Consider the following 20,876-nt stretch of genomic DNA (forward strand, 5'->3'; position numbering starts at 1 on the left):
GCTGTGTACTTGGTAACGCGTTGTTTTAAGAACTTTACGACTACTCAGTACGAACTTTTTAGGTTCTGGAACAGTATGCTGCTTAATCCCACAAAGATACGATAGATTGTCAGCAAGAGTTTTAACGTCAATGAAACCCTAATAAAAATAACCATAAACTAACGATAACCCAAATAATAGAACTATTCCGCAAATGGTTTGGATGATACCCGGTACACGTCGTTAAGCAAAATAACCATAACAATTTTATTAGGGAAGGTTTAGAAATTTCTAAATGAAATGAAATGAGACGATAAAATATCCAAGTGATGTTTCCCCCATTAGTGGGTAAAAAATATACCCATTATGCAACCGTGAACTGATTCTTTAAATGGGTATTTTTTCACCCATTTTTTGACAGCTGCATATATGGTTTGAAAATTGTAGTTTTTACCCATTAATGGGTTTTCACGAAACACCGTGTAGACATAACCGTAACATTTTTGAAGCCTTGACTGTAATGTTCCGACATATCCCTTCAGAAATTTTATTTCTGCCATTCTGTCACATTCCCGTTTTCAAGCATCGCATTTTGGAATCGTATATGGAAAATATTGGTTTACTTTACAACTTTTCCTCATAAAACTGCAAAATTAAGTGAAAAGTAGTGGAGCACATTACATACAGTCGGAACTACAATGTCAGATAGTGAGCTGTCGCGTAAGCGACAAGAAAAGCGCGACCGCAGCGCTTCACGCGATTCTCGCCTTGGTTCGGACGCACGCCGAGAAGAGCGTCGAAAAAAGGTTTCACGCAGGGACCGAGATTCACGCTCCAGATCCAGATCCCGTTCACGATCTAGAAGTGTTGATAGAAGACGAAGGCGGGATGATCGCAGACGGAAGAGTCGTTCAAGGTCGCAGTCTAAGGGTAGGGAACGAAGAGACGATGACTCCCGGAGGAGGAGGAGGAAAGACCGTCGTGAATCAAGCTTAGAATCTGGTGAACGTTCACGGAGCAACAGTGCTGAAAGGAAGAAACCAGAGGTGAAAAAAGCTCCGGAAAAGGAACAGGACGGAGATGAAGCTTTGCTGAAGAATGAGAAACCAGCAATCCGACGGACGGTGGATTTGTTGACATCGAAAACTGGAGGAGCATACATCCCTCCGGCCAGGTTGCGTATGATGCAAGCAGAGATAACCGACAAATCGTCAGCGGCTTATCAGAGAATCTCTTGGGAAGCACTGAAGAAGTCGATTCATGGTTATATCAATAAGGTAAACGTGGATAATATCGGAATCATCACGAGAGAGTTGCTGCGGGAGAATATTGTCCGCGGAAGAGGTCTTCTCTGTCGGTCGATTATCCAGGCCCAAGCAGCGTCGCCAACGTTTACTCATGTGTACGGGGCGTTGGTGGCTATCATAAACTCGAAGTTTCCAAACATCGGAGAACTTCTATTGAAGCGTTTGGTCATTCAATTCAAGAGGGGATTTCGAAGGAACGATAAAAGCATCTGCCTTTCTTCGTCTCGATTCGTGGCACATCTGGTGAATCAACGGGTATCTCACGAGATTCTGGCGTTGGAAATTTTGACGCTATTGGTGGAGAATCCTACTGACGATTCGGTCGAGGTTGCCATTGCATTTCTGAAGGAAGTAGGTCAGAAGCTGACCGAGGTTTCCGGAAAGGGAATCAATGCGATTTTCGAAATGCTGAAGAATATTTTGCACGAAGGAAAGCTGGACAAGCGGGTTCAGTATATGATCGAGGTGGTGTTCCAGATCCGTAAGGACGGCTTCAAGGATCACATTGCGGTGGCCGATGCGCTAGAGTTGGTGGAGGAAGACGACCAATTTACACATTTGATAATGCTGGACGAGGCCACCGATACGCAGGACATTTTGAGTGAGTACTACTTTTATTGGGTACCTACTTATGTGGAAATAATCATAAACATCTAATGTTTCTACTTTTAGATGTCTTCAAGGTGGACAACGAGTACGAGGAAAATGAAGCCAAGTACAAAGCTATCAGTAAGGAAATTCTTGGAAGTGATGCCAGCGGCGATGAAGACGAGGATGGATCATCAAGTGGAAGCGGCAGTGGTAGCGACTCCGACGACGAGGATGAAAGTGGCAGCGGTGAGGAAAGCGGTGAAGCCAAGCAGCAGCTTATTGTGGATAATACGGAGACGAATTTGATTGCGTTGCGTAGGACGATTTACCTGACGATCCATTCCAGTTTGGATTACGAGGAATGTGCACACAAGCTCATGAAAATGGAACTCAAACCGGGCCAGGAGTCGGAGCTTTGTCACATGTTTTTAGATTGCTGCGCTGAGCAGAGGACTTACGAGAAGTTCTACGGACTTTTGGCACAGCGTTTTTGCATGATCAACAAGGTCTACATAGAACCGTTTGAGCAGATTTTTCATGTAAGAAATCTATTTAATCCATGATTTAGATCATGTAAAATTAATGCTCGTTCTTTTTAGGATACCTACACCACAACCCATCGACTGGATACAAATCGCCTTCGCAACGTTAGCAAGTTCTTCGCCCATCTTTTCTTTACCGACTCGATCGGTTGGGATATAATGCGCTGCATCCGTCTGAACGAAGAAGATACGACCAGCTCAAGTCGAATCTTTATCAAAATTCTTTTCCAAGAACTCGCCGAATACATGGGCTTGTTCAAGTTAAACGCACGATTAAAGGATGCAACGTTGGCGGAGCCATTTTCGGGACTTTTTCCACGGGACAATCCCAAAAATTCCCGTTTTGCCATCAACTTTTTCACTTCGATCGGATTGGGGGGCCTGACCGATGAATTGCGGGATTTTCTCAAGAATGCTCCCAAGCAGATTGTCCAACCGCTGCCCGCTCCGGTGCCGGAAGAAGCATCTTCACTCAGTTCGTCTTCCTCCTCGTCGTCGTCATCATCTTCCTCTTCGTCGTCCTCGTCGGATTCGAGTTCAAGTTCATCCGATTCCGATTCGGAGAATGATCGCAGAAAAAAGAAGGGCAGGAAGGACAAAGACCGTAAGAAGTCGAAAACTTCTACCTCGAAACAGAGAGATGAGAAACGGAAGCAAAATGGTAGTAGGAGGGAATATGCAGAGGTGGAAGTGGGTAGACGAGATCGGGATAATCGGGAAAGAGATAACCGTGAGGCGTATCCTCGAGAGGAGCAGCATCGCGATCGGAATTATGAAGGACGTGGCAGGAAGGAGCAGGACGATCGAAGCGGACGTGGAGGCGACAGATCGAAAAGGGATCGCGACAATAGAAGAAAGGATGAAGAGCATTCTTCCAACCGTAGGAGATGAGATGGAAAACAATGGTAAGAATTGTGTAGATGTATAATTGTGTCCTATTTTAAGAAATATACCTAGGCGTGTCTCAAATTTGGATAGTTTCGTTTTTGAAAGCGTTTGGAAAGAAATCCATCTCAGTTCGCTGTTAACTACTGTCGAGGGCAGCAGTGGAAGTTTTACCTAAGGATGACGATAACAGGATCGATAATAATTGTTAGTATTGTTATGTTGCTTTTTATACGTTTTCGGCAGCTGCGCGGTTAATGCTCGTATCGTCGCCGTTGGAAACAACAACTACGGTGACCACCTGAATGACGCTGAGGCGGAAAACCAACACAGCAGAAGGATGGCTTCATCGGTACGGCGTCTAAAAAGTAGACAACTCCTTATTGGTACATGGTATTCAATGGCGTTCGGCCCAGCAGTTGCCCTACAGCTGTCTACAGCAGCAGTCGATTTTTTATTTCGTTGTGAACCACACGATAGCCTGTTTTCGAGACTCGCTATTATATGGTTGCTCTTTGTTCGTTGCTAGCAGTTCGGTGCCTTTTGTTGCTACGGTGCAAGATGTGTGAAGTAAGAAACACCATCAAGTTTAGCTTCAGCCATTGTGATGCCAAACCAAACATCGGAGAGATAGTAAATTTCGCCAAAGCACTCGACGCGGATCCGGCTGAAATGGAAGCTGTTTATCGCATTGGTGAGGAAAGGGGAGTCTTCATGAAGTTCAAATCAGAGGAAGCGATGCTCCATGCTCTGACATTCAATTCGGAGGATTTAATCTTCCATTATGCGAATGGAACGACGGCAAAGGTACGCATGTCGCATGCTGGTGAATTCATTCAATATGTGCGTGTGTATGACTTGCCACCAGAGGTACCCGACAACGAGCTGGATAAAGTGCTGGGGAAATATGGGAAAATTAAACGCATCATCCGGGAGAAATTTCCAACTGATCTGTGTTTTGAGGTGTATACAGGGATACGCGGTGTATATATGGATGTGAAGAAGGAAATCCCCACGTCATTACATTTCTTCAATCGCAAAGGAAACATTTTTTATGATGGCAACAAAGACAAATGTTTTCTGTGCAAGGCGGACGGACACCGGAAGCTTTCCTGTCCCAAGCGGAAGGCTCGGAAGGAACCGGAGAAGCAACTGAAGGAAAAAGGAAAGCAAAGTGAAAGAAAACAACACAGCAGCAGTACGTATGCTGGTGTAGTGGTGGAAGGTGCGTCGTTTGTCATTAGCGATCAGGAAACGGATACGGGGTTGGAGATGTTGAATGCAGATAACGAAATGGACGTGACTACCCCGACGACCGACGAGAGTAGCGGAGAGCATGCAACGGGAAACGATGTCCAGAAACAGCAGCAGCGATCACGATTCGGGTTCAATGAAAATGAGGAACAAATTCGGGAAAGAAAGAAGTTGCGTGCACGGGAGAAGATCGCTTTGTCGCCGCTTCGATCGCCACCCAGAAAAATGATATGATAAAATATATTTGTACATATTTTTCTTTTGTATTTTGAGTACCATAATTGGTATTCTATGTTACTCGGCTCCGCTAAGTTATTTTTATAACATTTGAGCCTGCCAAATAAACGAAATGAAAAAAAAAAAAAAAAAAATGGCGTTCGGCCCCGTAAAAAATATCCATCTTAAATTTGTATATAAGCTGGTTTGTTTATTTGCTTTGTGTTCGTACTCTAAGCTTTTTCATCGAATAAATTTGGTGAACTTTGCGTTATTGCATTTTAACTTTACTCCTACTCGAATATCAATATTAGATAGGCAGCAATAGTCGTCGGTTGTTTCTGTACAACTGATCGTTACAAATCGTTATATATTATTGAGGTCAAAAACAAACAAAAAAAATCCCACATCTACCATCCCACAGCACACATAAAACAGATATACGTTATATGTACAATACTGTTCTGCACGCGCGAGAGCCACTTTCTACCAGAACGGACACCATCCGATGTAACACTGGCAGAGGTTCTCGTTGTTGGTGGCCTGTCGTATTAGTAGATCGATCTGCCGTTGCACTGAGACCGGATCATTCGTGTTGAAGTCCTTTCCGGTTAGTTTTTGCTTTACGCGATCTACAATTGCACGAGCCTTATTGTTGGTAGCTTCCGCCGGATTTGCAATGCAATTGCTGCTTTGGTCCACCACATCGCCACCACCATTGGTATTGGCTTCGTTCATCCTCAGATTTCTGGCATTGATCGCCAAAAGATCCAACGTTTCTTCAATGCTCTCCGTAGTGCTATCGACATCGGTGGCATTCTTGGACCTTCGGTTCTTATCCGCATCCAAGAGGCGCCAGTTTAGCAAAGGATCGTACACGAACGCTTCCAGTACGGCCATCAAACTGTCCTTGTTGCGACGGAGCACGTTCATGACACTTTCGCATGTACGGCGGTAGGTTCCCTCGATACCAGTTACTTCCATGGCATTGATTAGCATACGCGTCAAACGGAACGGGATCTTTTCCGGGAATTTCTCACGGGTCATTGCAACCTGGTGGGGAGGGAAAAAAGATCATGAATGTCGGAATTTAGTTAGGGTAGATGTACCAAACTCACCTCGAAACAATCACCGAAATCAATATGCAGAATTTTGCCACTCAGTCGGTCCAACATCAAATTGGAAGGATGCCGATCGCCCAGGCCGAGAATGTATCCAACCATTGACATCACTGCCAGCGACCGGGTATAGTTCGTTCTTCGGTCGAACCAGACCTCTGACGATGGGCTCTTCAGCCATAACAATTTGGCCAGATCGTCTCCCTTGGTAAGTTCCAGCGCATACTCAAAGACCTCGACCTTTTGCATCAACGTCAAATGGTCATAATCCGGGGCCATGCGGAGCATAATCCTATGCTCGATATTCAACATGGTCTTCTTTTTGTCGCGGTAGTCTCGAATCAACGTATGCAGCGTGTCGCAGTGCGGCACCCATCCAATCAAACCGGAATTGGTACTCAACGGAATAACCGCATAACGTTGGATGGTCAGATTTCTTCTGAACGTGTCCGGATCGCTGAGCAACAGAGTGTTCACCAATCCGAACAGTTGCATCACACGTTCATCTTGACGCAAATCTTCGTGACCCTTCAACAGGAACATGTATTCCTTTCCATTCGAACCACGGATGCAAAGTTTTCGCGGTCTCTGCTTCGAGGTGATCACCTGGAGGTTCGACTGAATGCTGGCTATGCTGATCAGCTCCTGCCCGGGAGTGTAGCTTCCCGGTACGGCTAGCTCCAGATCGCGACAGGCCAACAGTTTCGGGCTGACGTACTGAAGTTCCAGTGAAGTGAGCTGCGGTAGCTGCCGGGAAATTCGGCGGAACACATGGTAGTACAGGTCCCAGGCTTGGTTCAAATCGCGGATATTGCCCGAGTTCTGTGAAAGCGGTATCTTTGTTAAGCCGAATACTGATGAAAAATCGTAATATTCTACAATTTACCTTATAATGTTTGCACCATTCTTGAGCTTCGTTTAAATCCCTTCCGTAGGCTTGGTTGAAGGAAGTTTCCTTCAGCGTTTGCGGCCCCCTCTGGAGCATTTGATGGAGGGGCTCCAACGTTTCAAACATACCCTTGATATTGCGTTCGCCAAAGTACAGTCGTGAGGCTTCTTCCAAGCCCTCATGCCACTGTTCATGCCACAGGATTGCAACGCGGATCAGTTCCTCGCTGCACATGATGGCTTGATTGACCAGGGTGGACGAATGTTCGCCCATGGATCCCAGAATTTTATGAGCCGCCTGCCGACGAGCACTGGATGCCGAGTTGGAAGCCACGGTCAACGGATAGACTAGAGCTTGCGGGTGACATTTTCCAATGTCATTCAGAAGCTGATGGATTAGCTCGCCGACTAAATTTCGGGGCGTATCGATGCGAGCTATCAGCTGCGGAATCACCTGCAGCCAGGTATTGATTTCGATCACACGCATTCCTTCGACGAGGGCATCGAACACCTTGGGATACTGTCCGTAGTCGAACCAGAGGGTCAACAAACGGAGTGTGTCCTGCAGGGAGTTCCCATGCGACAAGTTGATCGAACGGAAGAAGCCTTCCACAGCGGGAACGGCGTACTGCCGGATCATACACTTTTCCTTATCTCCGCCGGGGTTCTTCAGAAGATCTTCCTGCTGCTTTTGATTCTGAACGACTTCAAAATTCATGTAGGCCCAGAGATGCCATGCTTTGTACCAATTAGAGTCGTGCTTGGTGGCTTTCTCGTAGCATGCGAGGATACCTTTGATGGACTGCTCGTTCAGACCTTGAAGTTGGTTCTGCCACTGGCCTAGCTTCATGTAGCATCGCGCCAACAGGCGACGGTTTTCGTCCTTCTCTTCTGCGTCGAAATTTCCCTCAATGCCCATGTCGGTTACCAATCTGTTCAGTTGATTGTAAGCTGTTTGCTGTTCACCTGCTGCCCAGAGATGCTTTGCATAGGCGAAGCTGATATCTGGTTGCGTAAATTCCAGCGGGTGGTCCGGATACTCCGAAGGATTGTAACGAAGCAACATGACAAGGGTCTTCTCGGAAAGTTTCAGCGAGTCACTCTTGCGACACAGTGAGGCGAACTTCAACCATGTTTTGACATCGTTGGCCGGATGTACCACCAACGTATGAACCTGGAGAATTCGTTGCCAGTCTTCGACCAAGCGTTGACCACCGAGCAAGCGATCCCACCACATGGCTTGGATAGTTTCCTGTCGCTCGGGGATCAGTTTGTGTTGAATAACTTCTTCCAGTTCGGAGAGCATCTGGACGCAAACCATCGCTCCGTAGGCCCGTTCATAAGATTCACCTGCCATTGCGGTCAGCTCCGTATCCAACAGATCTCTCGTATCGTCGATCAACGTTTGTGCCAACTCGTACTCACCGTGGTGAACGGCCAGCACGGCACGATAGAATGATCCATCCTGCGTATCCTCCGGAATGAATTTGACAAATTCTTGCATTCCATCCCAATCCTTCAAACCCCAAGCAGCCGCAGCTGCCAGTCTTCCTGCCTTGCTCTGTCCCTCAGTACCCAGCGATTCCCATGTTTCCTTTGTCACCGCGTTCAGCGTGGACCATTCTCCAAGTGCTTCCAAACATCGCCACTGACCGAGTCTCGATTCCAAATCGCTCGCATTGGTCTCCAGTTTGTCCTGGTACAGATTCAACGCTTTCTCCCAACTATGTAGCTTTTCGTACCACCGTACCTGAACCTTCATCTCCTCGGACGCACTCCTGTGCTCCATCGCGTACTCTAGCAACCCTTCGGCAGCTTCCTTCTGTTGCAGTTTGTTATTGATTAAGATCAGTGATTCGAACACACTTTGATCCTTGTCCTTCATGTTTAGGAATTCTTCCTCTTTGTAGTGCAAGGCTTTCGCATAGGCCCGGCATTCCATGGCTCGTTCGCCGAGAATCTTCGGATCGATCCTAAGCGCGTCGTTCTCGCAGTGTTCCATAAATTCAGCCAGATTCAGTATCGTTTGGGTAATCTCCGGGAGATCCGGAACCATCAATGCCTGTCTCAAACTTGACGACAATTCCTCCTTCAAACTATCCGGCAAATCGGTCCAGCAACTTACGAACGCCGCGTTGAACAAGTCCTTCAACAGTTGCGGATAGTTTTGAGCCAACGTTCGGCAAGATCGTAGCGCTGGGCTCTTGGATTCCTTAAGCAAACCGATGCTGAGCCGGCGAAGCCATTCGAGCCAATCGTCACGCGATACACGACGATTCGCCTTGAATGCCAACTGAAGGTCGACAGTGGAAACGTTTAGCTTGCGAATGGTAGTGTCACTGGCTAGAGACATTTCGCGATTCTTGAACCGAGCCTGACGCAGACGGAATTCGTCGTCCAGTGCTAGGGTGCTCTGGCCCTGCAACTTGGAGAGCAGTTTGTTGTACTCGGTGTAGGAGATTTTGTGCTTGATCATGACGCGGTTGACGAGGGGGACGAAGACTAGATACTTTTTGCCCAGTTGGATCATGATCGAACAAAGGGTTTGCAATGCTGCGGTTTGGAGTTGCCCGGGATGGTTGTCCAGGACTCGGACCAAGGGATGAATGATCCGGGACGAGAAGTCAGTGAAATCCAGGATTTCCGCTAGATAGTTGATTGTCTCCAGGGCAGCGAGGGACACCTGGTACGGAACTTCGATCGGTTCAAACAGTTTGACGATGGCCGGGATGATGAGATGCAGGTAGTCGTCAAGGTTGTTGCCGAACTTCTGCAACGCAGTGAGGAGTTTCACGGTTACGGTTCGATTGGTAGATGCATCGTGGAGAAGGACCCGGAGGATTTGTGGCATCAGCTGAGGAAGATAGATTTTGAATTCGCACCCCAGGGCGATCGCGATTTTTTCTACCAAGTTGATAAGGGTCGGTTGCAGGGGATAGCTACTGTTCCAGAAAGTCTTAATCAGCTGGAAGATTTCCTCCATAAAGCTGATGATGTGCTGCTTGACAATTTCGATCAGAATCGAGAGCTGCTGGAAAAGAAACTCTTTGAGGTTCACCTCGGCATTGCGAATATTTCCGAGAAGACTGGGCAGAACTTGCGACAAGTACGGAACACACTTTATGCCAAGGCTTTTGAAAATGAAGGTGATTGCCTGAACGACGCTTATGTGGTGGTGGGATAAGGTTGGATCACGAAGGATTTTCATCAACGTTGAAATGGCAACTGCCGGATAGTACTCCTCCAGTTGGTTTCCCATATTGATCAACATCTCCGAAGTGGACAGATCCGAGTATTCGTCTGTTTTTGTGTCGGAAATCGAAATCAGGATGTTGTTTTTCTGACTATCGATTAATCCTCGATTCATTTTATGTTTGTATGGATCCAAGGCACCCAACAATCCCAGAACGCGGATGGTTTCTCGTCTGACGTACGGCTGTTGTTCGGTTTTCAGAAAGTTGATCAATATATCAATTAAATGGGGATACTTGTGGTATGGTTTAACGGCTTGTCCCGTAGCACTGACTAGCTGTCCAAGAGTCCACAAGGCAACGCCCCGCTTTTCCGTTGATCCTGCATCGCTTAACATTTCCAAAAGTGTAGCCAGTAGCTCGTCTGACCACTTTTCCAGCACATGATGGCCGCCGTTCACTTCAGCCAGATCACCAATTGCTCTCAACACGTTCAGCACTACTCCGGGATTGGATTCGGGTTCCTTCAATTTCGGTACCAGAATAGAGAGGATTGGTCTCATGTAGGAAGAAATCAGTCTCGGTGTACTGACGATCAAATGATCCAGCATCCTGGCGCTCTGTTCCTTGTTCCGACTCATTCCGGAATGTTCCAATTCCGTCAAAATCTGCACCATTGTCTTCCGCAAACTTGGCATAACGTAAGCCGGATTGATTGCCGATAGCCTTCCGATGATAATGATAGCCAGCTCTCGAATCTCAAACACCTCGTCGTTCATAGTAATCAACAGCGAGCTCAGGAACCACGGTTGAGCCAGCTGAGAGTCAAAACTATCGTCCAACGATTTCAGTACCCTCAAACGCACATTCGGATCGACATCCGTGATACCGACGATCAGAATCTTCTCCAGAACGCTGCCCACTGTTTGGGTGAGTGTTTCCGAACCATCGGTGGAATCTACGGATTGAAGGGCTAGTTTCAGCAAAAGTGTGCATGTCTGCACTGCTTCGATACGAATTTCCTGCTGTTCGCTGAGAAGGAAATGATCGGCGCAACGTTGAACGAACGGGAGCAAGCTGTGCCCTTCGAAGTTGAATGTTCCGAGCGTGCGAAGCGCCAGAACCGTGGTAGGTGTGTCTTGGATTTGCTGTTCGTAGAGGTTAATACTCGTCGTACCTGGAAGTGAATGATTACGGTTAATTCAGCACGTATGATTGCTTCGTTTTGCGGATAGGTATATATTATTTATATCGTAAGATTTAGTTAATTTTGTTGATCTTGTTTAAGACTTGAAGACACTGCAATTCATTACATTTAAACATGCAAATGGAAATACGGTTATATATTAGAGGGTAAGTTTGCTGGATTGTTTTTAGGCAGTACTTTCAGCAGGTTCAAAATAGGTGTGATCATAAGCTGTATATAGAGTTGGCAAATATCACATTGAATTTGTTATTTGGGTTTCGTTCCACAAACAGTTATATCTCACGTAACATCTAAAAAAGGGCCTATCAGCTTTTGTAAACAAAACTTCTTACGCCCTTTTTGCGCTAACATTAACAAAATGTAAAAACAAAACAAATAATTGCCCCTAAATACTTTAAAGTAAAAAATGTGTCTTATAATCTCCAAAATACTGTTAAAACATTCGGAAACCTACCTTGAGGCCGACCGGGAATAAACTGCGGAAGAGGTTTGTTCATCAGCACACAGGACAAGATCTTTAGCAATCCACTTGTTATTTCCTGTTTCATCTGAGGCACATTCTCGCTCAACTCATGCAAGCACACCGTCAGTCCGGTATTCAATCCCGTCGAAAGCATCGGCAGGATCATATTTTTGATGTCGGTCGTAATTGCACTCTTCAGAGCGTGCCCAAGCAAGGTGATGCACATGAACACCGAAGGATCGACGCATATTTTCTTCTTGCTCGGAGTTTCTTTTGGAGGAAGGGCTACCGTGATTACATCTACTATCCTGGTTCTGAACGGTGCAATATCTTTCTCAACTGCAACCGCTATGTAACCGAGTGTGACGAAAGCCAGGTTACGTTCCCTTTCTTTGCTTTTCACCGTTAGTATTAGGTAGTTTACGACAGCCTTCAAATGGTTATTGACAAAATCTCGCCGATTGAACGCAGCTAATCGAGGTAAGATTGTAAGCAGTGATTGAATCACGTGCGGAGACTTGGAATTACGCTGTTCCAGTACTTTCTGGCAGATTAAATCGTAATTATCATTGACCAGTGCTCGACAGATCGCAGACTCTTGAATGGAGCTGTTTTGGCGGAAGAACTTGACATCGCTGCCATCGGTACTGCGAGAGCTGCTGGAACCATGCCCTCCACTAAGCTTCTCCATGAAAGGTACACGAATCCTGGGAAAGATGCTATGGCCTTCGTCTGTATGGCGATTCCTACGGTCCACGTTCAAGCTTTCCAACTGCATGTACTTTTTCTCCCAGGGTGCGTTTGAACAACGCAAAATTTCATTGAACACAATAATCGCCCCATGAATGCGATCATCCCGGTTGAAACCTTTTTCGCGCGAAGGAAGCTCCTTGAAACAATCCATAGCACTGTCGTAGCAGTGGTTATACCTGGTTAATTGAAAATTGAAACATGAGATTACAATTGATTTTACTTTGATTCCAGTTGCCTACCATTGTGGATTATTATTCTGCTTGGTTCCCTCTCGCTGGGAAGTAACGATCAGCACAGCTCGAAGTGCTTGACCGGCTCCTTCCCGAATCATCGGTTTGGAATCCTTAATTGCAACGAATATGTGTTCGAAGAAGCTTCCAACTTGCTGGTAGAAGAACGTTGGCATAGCCACGGCCAGCTCACGCAACACCAAAACGGCAGCATGTCGCTTTCCCTCGGTTCGTTCCTCGGTCAGCCATTCGAAGGCACGTTTGATGTCGAACTCAAACGATTCCGCTCCCTTTGAACCTGGCAAAAGGGCCAACTTAACCAACACTTTCGCAGCCAGCTCCATAACGGAGATGTCACTCGACGGAAGCAAGTTTCTCAAATTATTGGAATAACGTGAAATTTGAGTCGTCGTATTAACCACATCACCGCTTATCAAGCAATCTAGAATAGAAAATAATCGATTTTACTCCAAAAAACAATAATCCTGGGCATGAAAACTCACTAATAGCCAAAACGCCTCCCTTCTTGTCGTTGGTATCCGCGCTGGACAACATTTCGAAAATATACTGATTGAAATCCTCGAAAAATGCCAACAGATCGTCTTGCGGAATTTCACGCAGTTCCGTCTTAACGTATAGCGACAGATCCTGGGCCGCCTTATTCTGGGCATCCTTGTTGCGGCTTTTCAACCCACCCACAAACTGCTGCACCACGGTCGACATTTCGTACAAAGAAAACAAAAAACCACTCACACACACAAAACCAAAATAAGCCACAAACAACACCTGACGATTATTATTATTATTCGACTTTGTTTTGTAAACACCAACCGGTCGCTAAGCACGCATTAACGACCCCCCGGGAGGCGGGGGCGACGAGCGGTACCGGATAAAAACAGTCGACGAAAAAAGATCGATGAAACCACGAACGACAGCAGTAGCGCTAGCACTCCCGGCTGGGAGCACCGATGATGGCGCAAGGTGAAAAACGCGCTTTTCGACGCGGATTTCACTTCAGCATGGGAAATTTCACTTCGATCCGCTGCGCCGGAAATTTAGGACACTAGTTCAATAGTTTTTTAAATGTTTCGGCATGTTTTTCTGGTCCAAATTTGTAATTTTTACGCGAATTTACACTTCTTTGACACTTCGTATTGCGCACTACTTGGTCGATTTTCGGCCAGTGCAGGCGGATGATTTTATATTTTGTCGATAAAAGTCCAAAAACTGATTCTGAAGGGCGAATTTCCAGGGTTGAAGCTGAGAGGTTTTAATTTTTTAATTTTTTTAGCTAACATTTACAGTCGTAATTCGCTGGATGAAGAATAATATATGATGAGGGTTTATGATTTTGTTCTATGAACGATGAATTTCAAAGGACCGCTTTGCAAAGTACACGGATAGTAATCTCCTTATATCTTTTGGCAAATTTCTATTGCTGATTATTCATAAAATGTATAAGTCAACTAATAAGTACACTGAAGTCTTTTTTTACACGGTTTTTTTTACGCGGTTTTTTTTTACACGGTTTTTTTTACACGGTTTTCCACGATTTATACGGTACGTTTTTAACGATTTCTCGACAACGATACAACCTATCGACTTGATTCCAATCACATTATCCGTTTCAAGCTATTTGTAATCGAATGGCGTACTTAAAAAAAAAATCACAATTTTTGGTGTAAATACAGAATTTTTTAAAATATGTCTATATGGACCATATCATGCTTTAATTACAAATGGCATCAAAATCCGATTTTTTAAAAACATTTAATCATGCGAAAAATCAAAATCTCGTAGGTTTTTTTACACGGTTTTTTTACACGGACCGTATCCCCCGTGTAAAAAAAGACCTGAGTGTAGACGCCTTGCAAAAAGTTAATTAATATCATGTGTCAAATGAAATGTATAAGGGTTCACACATACCTTTTACGCATTCTTATAGGACCTATGTGGTTTGTTTTATGAAATGTATAAGGCTGATGTTTTGGCAAAAATGTAGAAGTGAAACACATGGATAAAATAATTGATTTTCGTTTCGTGTAGTTTTGCTGTAGTAACCAAACACTCCCAAACAAATCCCACATTTTCTAATAATGTACACATGGCGCTCATGCGTGATATTTCGTGCAAAGCATACAAATTATCCCTTTCCTAGTTGCTCTCTATGTCCTTATTTTTATGACATAGCTATCGCATAACTTAACCATAGATGTAACTCTAACCCGACCAACCGTTCGTGAAACTTCTTCAAAGTTCTTGATACAGAAATAAAGATTTATTTAAATTTTCTATGATTTCGATGTACACATTTGAAAATCTTTATTGATCGATACTTACATTTTAGATTATTTCTTCATCGGTCATATGATAGTAATCTATAAAGGTGCCATACTAAATTTCTTTTAATTTCGTTATGTCACATGGACTATTTGGTATTTTTTACAAATATTCATCAATAAATATTTAAATACTGATATTATCTTAACTTTGAACTTTGACATAGAACAACAAAGATTGCCATCGATGCACATTTATAATCTCCTTGTTATCGATTTGCATCGCTGGTTAAAGAGAGTTCGAGGCACACCAGGTGACAGATGGCAATGTTTATATTATTTATCGACATATTCGGCATTCCATCGGAAGAAGCAATCTCTATATTTAATAACCCGTGATAGCATGCGTGGCGGGATTCTCGGCATTTGGAACCCAATGAGGAAAATTTATACCTTTTTGCCTTCTATTACACACGGAGAACAAATTATAGTAGACACAATTATTTTTCCGGTCAAAATAACTATATTGTTCAATTGTTTTAGAGATAACCCGAAACTATAGTTGATTTGACTATATATAGAGGGCAACAACTATAGTCCATAGTTGTCCGTAAAAAAAGAACGATATAGGTACAATGAAATGTATTGTAACCATACAATAGAATTTATTGTACTTAAAATAAATTGTATCGTCCACAACTATAAAATAACCATAGAATTTATTGTTTTCACAATATAATCTATGGTAAATTGAGAAATCTACAATAGAACAAGGGGGTTGTTATGTATCTTAACCATACAAAAAATCACTTTTTCCTGAACAAACTTGAGTCATTTACCATTCATTTTATTGTTTTTCTATTGTTGAAAATTCATACTATATGGGACGTATTGTACATCTAATGTAATAACAATATGTTAAAATTTCTTGTACAATATACGCACAATAAGATCGATTGTTGGCAATAGATTTGGATGTAATTGTATTTTATTTTATGGTAATTGTATGGTTATTTTTTTCCAGGTGGCTCCTCGGTTGGCTCAACTATATTTTTCAGTAGATGAACAAACGTCAAACTTCAAAATACAACTATGCTTTAGTTGATTCAAGAAAACTATTGTTAGGAAAGCAACATTTTACAATGTTTATTAAACGAACTGCTCTTCTTTATCGACATATCAAGGAAGTTTGTTTTGCTTCTTTATCGATCTCAAAAACACAACTGCAAAATCATAAAAAAGTGACCAAGAACATTCAACTTAGATTTGAACCGTGTTCATCTGCGTGAGAGCCAGCTATCTTATCGCCTGCTCTACGCATCACAAGTTAAAAGTGTGTGGATTTATGATGATCACTTGAAACCAAAGTATATAAATAAATTACATTTGGCGGTTGTTATAATTGATCAAAGTTATAGTTGAATCAACAATCAATATGAAACTAACGATTTTAAATTGGCTCACCACTTTAGTAGCCTATTGGTCCCAAGCAAACGATTAACGTACCCTATTCTAGTCAAAATTCTAGTACTACGCAATGCTTGTTTTGATTCGCTATGAATGTTTGACAGATAAAATGAGGGGTTAGTGGATTTTCCTATGTTTCGAGGGGTGAATCGATTAGCTTGGGACCGAAGAGAGTACCAGAGCTGAGCCAAAAAGTTGAGCACGTTTCTTCGGGACCTTCTAGTCTTAGAGTTACCTCTATGCTTTTAGCATCTTTACAATTATTCATGAAATGGTTGACGATTGCTATCGATTTTTCTTATGAATGGCTTTGAAGATCGATGTATAGAAAATTAAACAAAATTAACGAAATGGTTGGTCGGGAAGACCAGAAGGTCTCGGAGAAAAGTGCTCAACTTTTTGGCTCAGCTCTGGTACTCTCTTCGGTCCCAAGCTAATCGATGCACCTCTCGAAATATAGAAAAATCCACGAATTCCTCATTTTATCTGTCAAATTTTCATAGCGGATCAAAACAAACATTGTGTAGTAATAGAATTTCGACTAGAATGGGGCACGTTAATCGATTTGCTTGGGACCAATAGGCTAGTCAAGTAGTGAGCCAATTTAAAATCGTTAGCTTCCACCGGTTGACTTAACTGTGACGAAGTCAGCAGAAAAAGCTTTTCCTCTTTCCTTATTTTGAACCCCTCATACACGCAGAAAATTCTATCGTCGAAAAATAATGCTACGTTTATTTAAAAAATATTCGTTTTGAAAATAAACGTTAAATTTTTTGTAAGATTTTACAACTATGGGAACAAAAATATATATGTTTATTTTAAACATGCTGTTCATTTTTAAAACAAACTTACATTTTTTTTAAATTATTTTACAATGTATGGGAAAGCGCTATAAAGCAAATAATTAGAATAAAATATCTGCAGACAGGGCATCTAAATTCCAGCTATTTTTCAAAGTCGATTAAAGGCGGTCCGAGGGGTGGTCTGTGGGTGGTGACATCGTGGCCCGGGATTAAATATGGTGCCTCCACGGTATCGGCTTCTTTCTACGGGGAAGGGGGTGAAACCGGAAAAGATTCAGAATCCATTTCGGGGTTTCGTTTTTTTCTTCGATGTGATGGAGGAGGGTGATATTTCGATCGGTGAAACGATCGAGTGACGTTGAATTATGGGGTTTTGCCTCGGGTTCCACTGGTTTTATCGAGCTGGAACATTATTTGGATGCTTGCCTAGATGGGTTTCCAAATCGATGACTTTCGGGTCGTTTTCGGTTGAGTTCCGAGGAATAGCTGGAGCTAAATTCTGGCAAATGTAAACAAGGGGCTGTTCATAAACTACGTTGACAGTTGAGGGGGGGGGGGTTGACATTTATCCACGGCCCATAAATTTTTTAAATTTTTTGTATGGACAATTGTCTATGCAGGGGGAGGGGGGGTCAATATTCCCAAAAAACTGTCTACTTAGTTTATGGACAGCCCCCAAGAAGAAACGGTGAAGGCATGACACGCTAAATATATATTGTTGAAATAAGCATGCTCTTGAATTTAATTCAAGAATACATATTTTTGATGCAAACATGTTTTTAATTTACTTTGAATGATTAATATGTTTATTGAATGAACATTTAAATTTTTGATTTAAATGAACAAAATTAGTTTCCGTGTAATTGTTACTGCATATGCGCTAACAACAAAACCTATTTTCCAAACATCACTCACGTCGCATTCCATAGCAATCTTGTCTTCACTTTTTTGCACGAAATTTTCAAAACCATCATCAATCGTATTCCTATCTATTAAGGGGTGATCATATTATTATGTCACGCTAAATTGAGGAAAAATTAACCATCCCCCCTCCCCTATTCCTAATGCATTGCGTGTCACAAAATCATAAACCCTACCTCCCCCCTTAGAGCGTGACATAATATGTGCCTAAGCGAGAGTTCATCTCACAAAAACAAAGCAACAATTTGCCTGCATCTTAGATAGAGTCACCCCCTCGTGTCAAATTAACCTTTCCATTACTTTTTTGGGAATAATCTACAGTATCCCCCGCTAATCCGGCTCTCGTTAATTCCATGGCCTCAATAATTCGGTTTCTTATGGAGCTTTTTTACATTGTTAGGTTGGTAACATAAATTTTATGTAAAATTTCACATTAGTACAGATAGCAAACTTTTCCGTATATAATTGGGGGTGAAGGGCTAGAACCAACAATCAATACGAAATTAACGATTTTAAATTGGCTCACCACTTTAGTAGCCTATTGGTCCCAAGCAAACGATTAACGTACCCTATTCTAGTTGAAATTCTATTACTACACTATGTTTGTTTTGATTCGCTATGAAAGTTTTACAGATAACATCAGGGGTGTGTGGATTCATGCAGAACATGCAGGGGTGAGTGAAATAGCTTGGGACTGCTTGGGACCGTTGTTCTGGTACTGAGTGAGCCAAAAATAATAATGATTTTCTTCGGGACCCAGTGGTCTTAGAGTTACCTCTATGCTAGAACGATGAGAACAAAATGTTCACTTCTCCTATAATAATTCCTGTAGTGTATGCCGAGGTGCATGCCCCCCTTAAAGATCAGCTACTGTTAGCACTCAAAGCACCGACGAACTCGCCGACGAACCGACATGCCACAGAAGCATTTCGTTTGTCCACAATTTGATTTGTCAAACGAGCGATTCGAACTTTCAAACGGGTGATCAGATCTGTCAAACGAGGTGAGACGCAAACCATGGCTATAAATTCTACGTTGGTTCGTATCCTTCCTCATGATATGACGCGATCGAATGAGTAGATGGCGGTAGTGTTTAACGTATTTTGAATATGGCGTCTTGGGCAAGAATTTGAATGTTGCTTGAATGAGCTGTCACCACAGAAAAACCGACATGACACTCAATTCTGACTTATGTCCGAAAATCGTAAACGGCCGATTTAAATGTGCAGTGATCCGAACTGCCAAAACCATAGGATTTTTTGATCTAGATAAAAATAATTTGACCAGAATAGATCAAACACGAGCCAATTCATAACTTTTGCGTGCAGATTCTTGGCTTAGCTAAATATTTCCCGTGAACACGGAGCCAGATGTCATTAGTGTACTTTGGTCAGAAATTTGAGTGTTTTTGCTATGGTAATTCATGTCGGTTTGTCGATGCTGTCACGTCAGCTCGTCGGTGCTCAAAGCACGATATTGTATGTATGTATGTAAGGTAGCCACCATCCTTTCAAGACTTGTCTTGTATGCAGCTCCACTTAATAGCAAGATCAATTTGAGCTACCGATCTGAATTCACTATATCGCTGTATGAAGGGCCAAAAACGGAGGGGTGGACCCGTAAGCAGAGACACTTACGCGAAATCCACGGGAACTTAAGAATCTCCTTCCAACGATATGCTCCAACAAATCGAATAACACAATTCGCAATACTTATTAAGCTTCCTACTGGATGGTTTGTTAAGAAGGGCGCGTCATTCGCCCTGAAACTGTTGGAGTAGAATTCACACCACCACAATCGAATCGGTAGGATAAAGAAAATGATAGTGTTTATTCCCTCCTAGACTCCGGCTGTCAATCATACCATCGTCCAGTTTCAGTTTGAATGATACCCTGATGCTCCCTCCCAACCCAGTATTTATTTATATAATAATAAAAATATATGCAATGGAGAAATGAAATATATCAGAACATTAAAATATGACATAATGAAAAACATTTATATGGATAATATAGTTGCTACTACAATGAAGAAGTATTTTACATATAATAAGATGCAGCTCTACACCTCCTCAGCTCACAACAGGTGGATGCAACACTGAAATGTATAGGATATATTAAGCAATTATATATATTTTGCTCGAATGATACTAACAATAATGCTAAAAATTGTGATGAATAACTAACATGACGAGAAATAACCTGCTTAATAATTATAAACATATAATATTATTTAATGCTTCTGTTTCATATTAATTTCGATGACTTGCTTGGGTAAACTGAAATATTAAGCTAAAGGTAATAGTATATCATGCAATGTATAATTTATATAATATATGTAGTGAAATGCAAAATGTATGTATGTATGCAGGTATTTCCTTAAACCACAGAAAATATAACAAAATACCAGTGGCGTCCCGTAACCTCACTATTTACCTGTGCATTAACTTTCAAACCCAGATTTAATGCCATATTCATATTCGAATCGGTTGAAAATACACTCAATCTTCTAGTTTACTCGATATCTATCTATTGCAGGCAATATATTGATTATTATTTATGTTTTGAGAGTTGGTGCACAGGTAGATCGAGGTTAAGGAAACGCCACTCAAATTCATTACACTCAAGCTATATATGAATATTTTAATTGCATGGTATGATTGAACTCAACTTTGCCTATTTAATGAATCCACAATTTAAGTAAAGAATCAATTTGCTAAATAATTGAGGTTGTTTGGGTGCTCAAAGCACGATATTGTACGGAATAAATAAACGTTGTCAGC

The 20,876-nt window shown here is 42.6% G+C and overlaps 2 protein-coding genes across 2 annotated transcripts; one reads left to right on the forward strand and one right to left on the reverse strand.

The window, feature by feature from the left end:
• The first annotated feature begins 588 nt into the window (after positions 1 to 588).
• ncm (nucampholin) lies at positions 589 to 3,388 on the forward strand. Its single transcript, XM_065237180.1, has 3 exons — positions 589 to 1,887; positions 1,959 to 2,416; positions 2,477 to 3,388. Exons 1-3 carry the CDS (start codon positions 678 to 680, stop codon positions 3,308 to 3,310), a joined length of 2,502 nt encoding a protein of 833 aa, XP_065093252.1. The 5' UTR covers positions 589 to 677; the 3' UTR covers positions 3,311 to 3,388.
• A 1,571-nt stretch (positions 3,389 to 4,959) lies between these two features.
• On the reverse strand, positions 4,960 to 13,789 carry Tor (serine/threonine-protein kinase Tor). The gene is made up of 6 exons (XM_065237177.1): positions 13,128 to 13,789; positions 12,634 to 13,066; positions 11,633 to 12,570; positions 6,779 to 11,148; positions 5,893 to 6,714; positions 4,960 to 5,827 (listed from the first exon to the last, which is right to left on the reverse strand). The coding sequence occupies exons 1-6, from the start codon at positions 13,345 to 13,347 to the stop codon at positions 5,261 to 5,263; spliced, it is 7,350 nt and encodes a 2,449-aa protein (XP_065093249.1). The 5' UTR covers positions 13,348 to 13,789; the 3' UTR covers positions 4,960 to 5,260.
• Between the last annotated feature and the right edge of the window lie 7,087 nt (positions 13,790 to 20,876).

Source organism: Ochlerotatus camptorhynchus, unplaced genomic scaffold, assembly GCF_037179485.1.
Source record: "Ochlerotatus camptorhynchus isolate MF236.1 unplaced genomic scaffold, CSIRO-AGI_Acam_v1.1 ptg000598l, whole genome shotgun sequence".
Lineage (NCBI taxonomy): Eukaryota > Metazoa > Arthropoda > Insecta > Diptera > Culicidae > Ochlerotatus > Ochlerotatus camptorhynchus.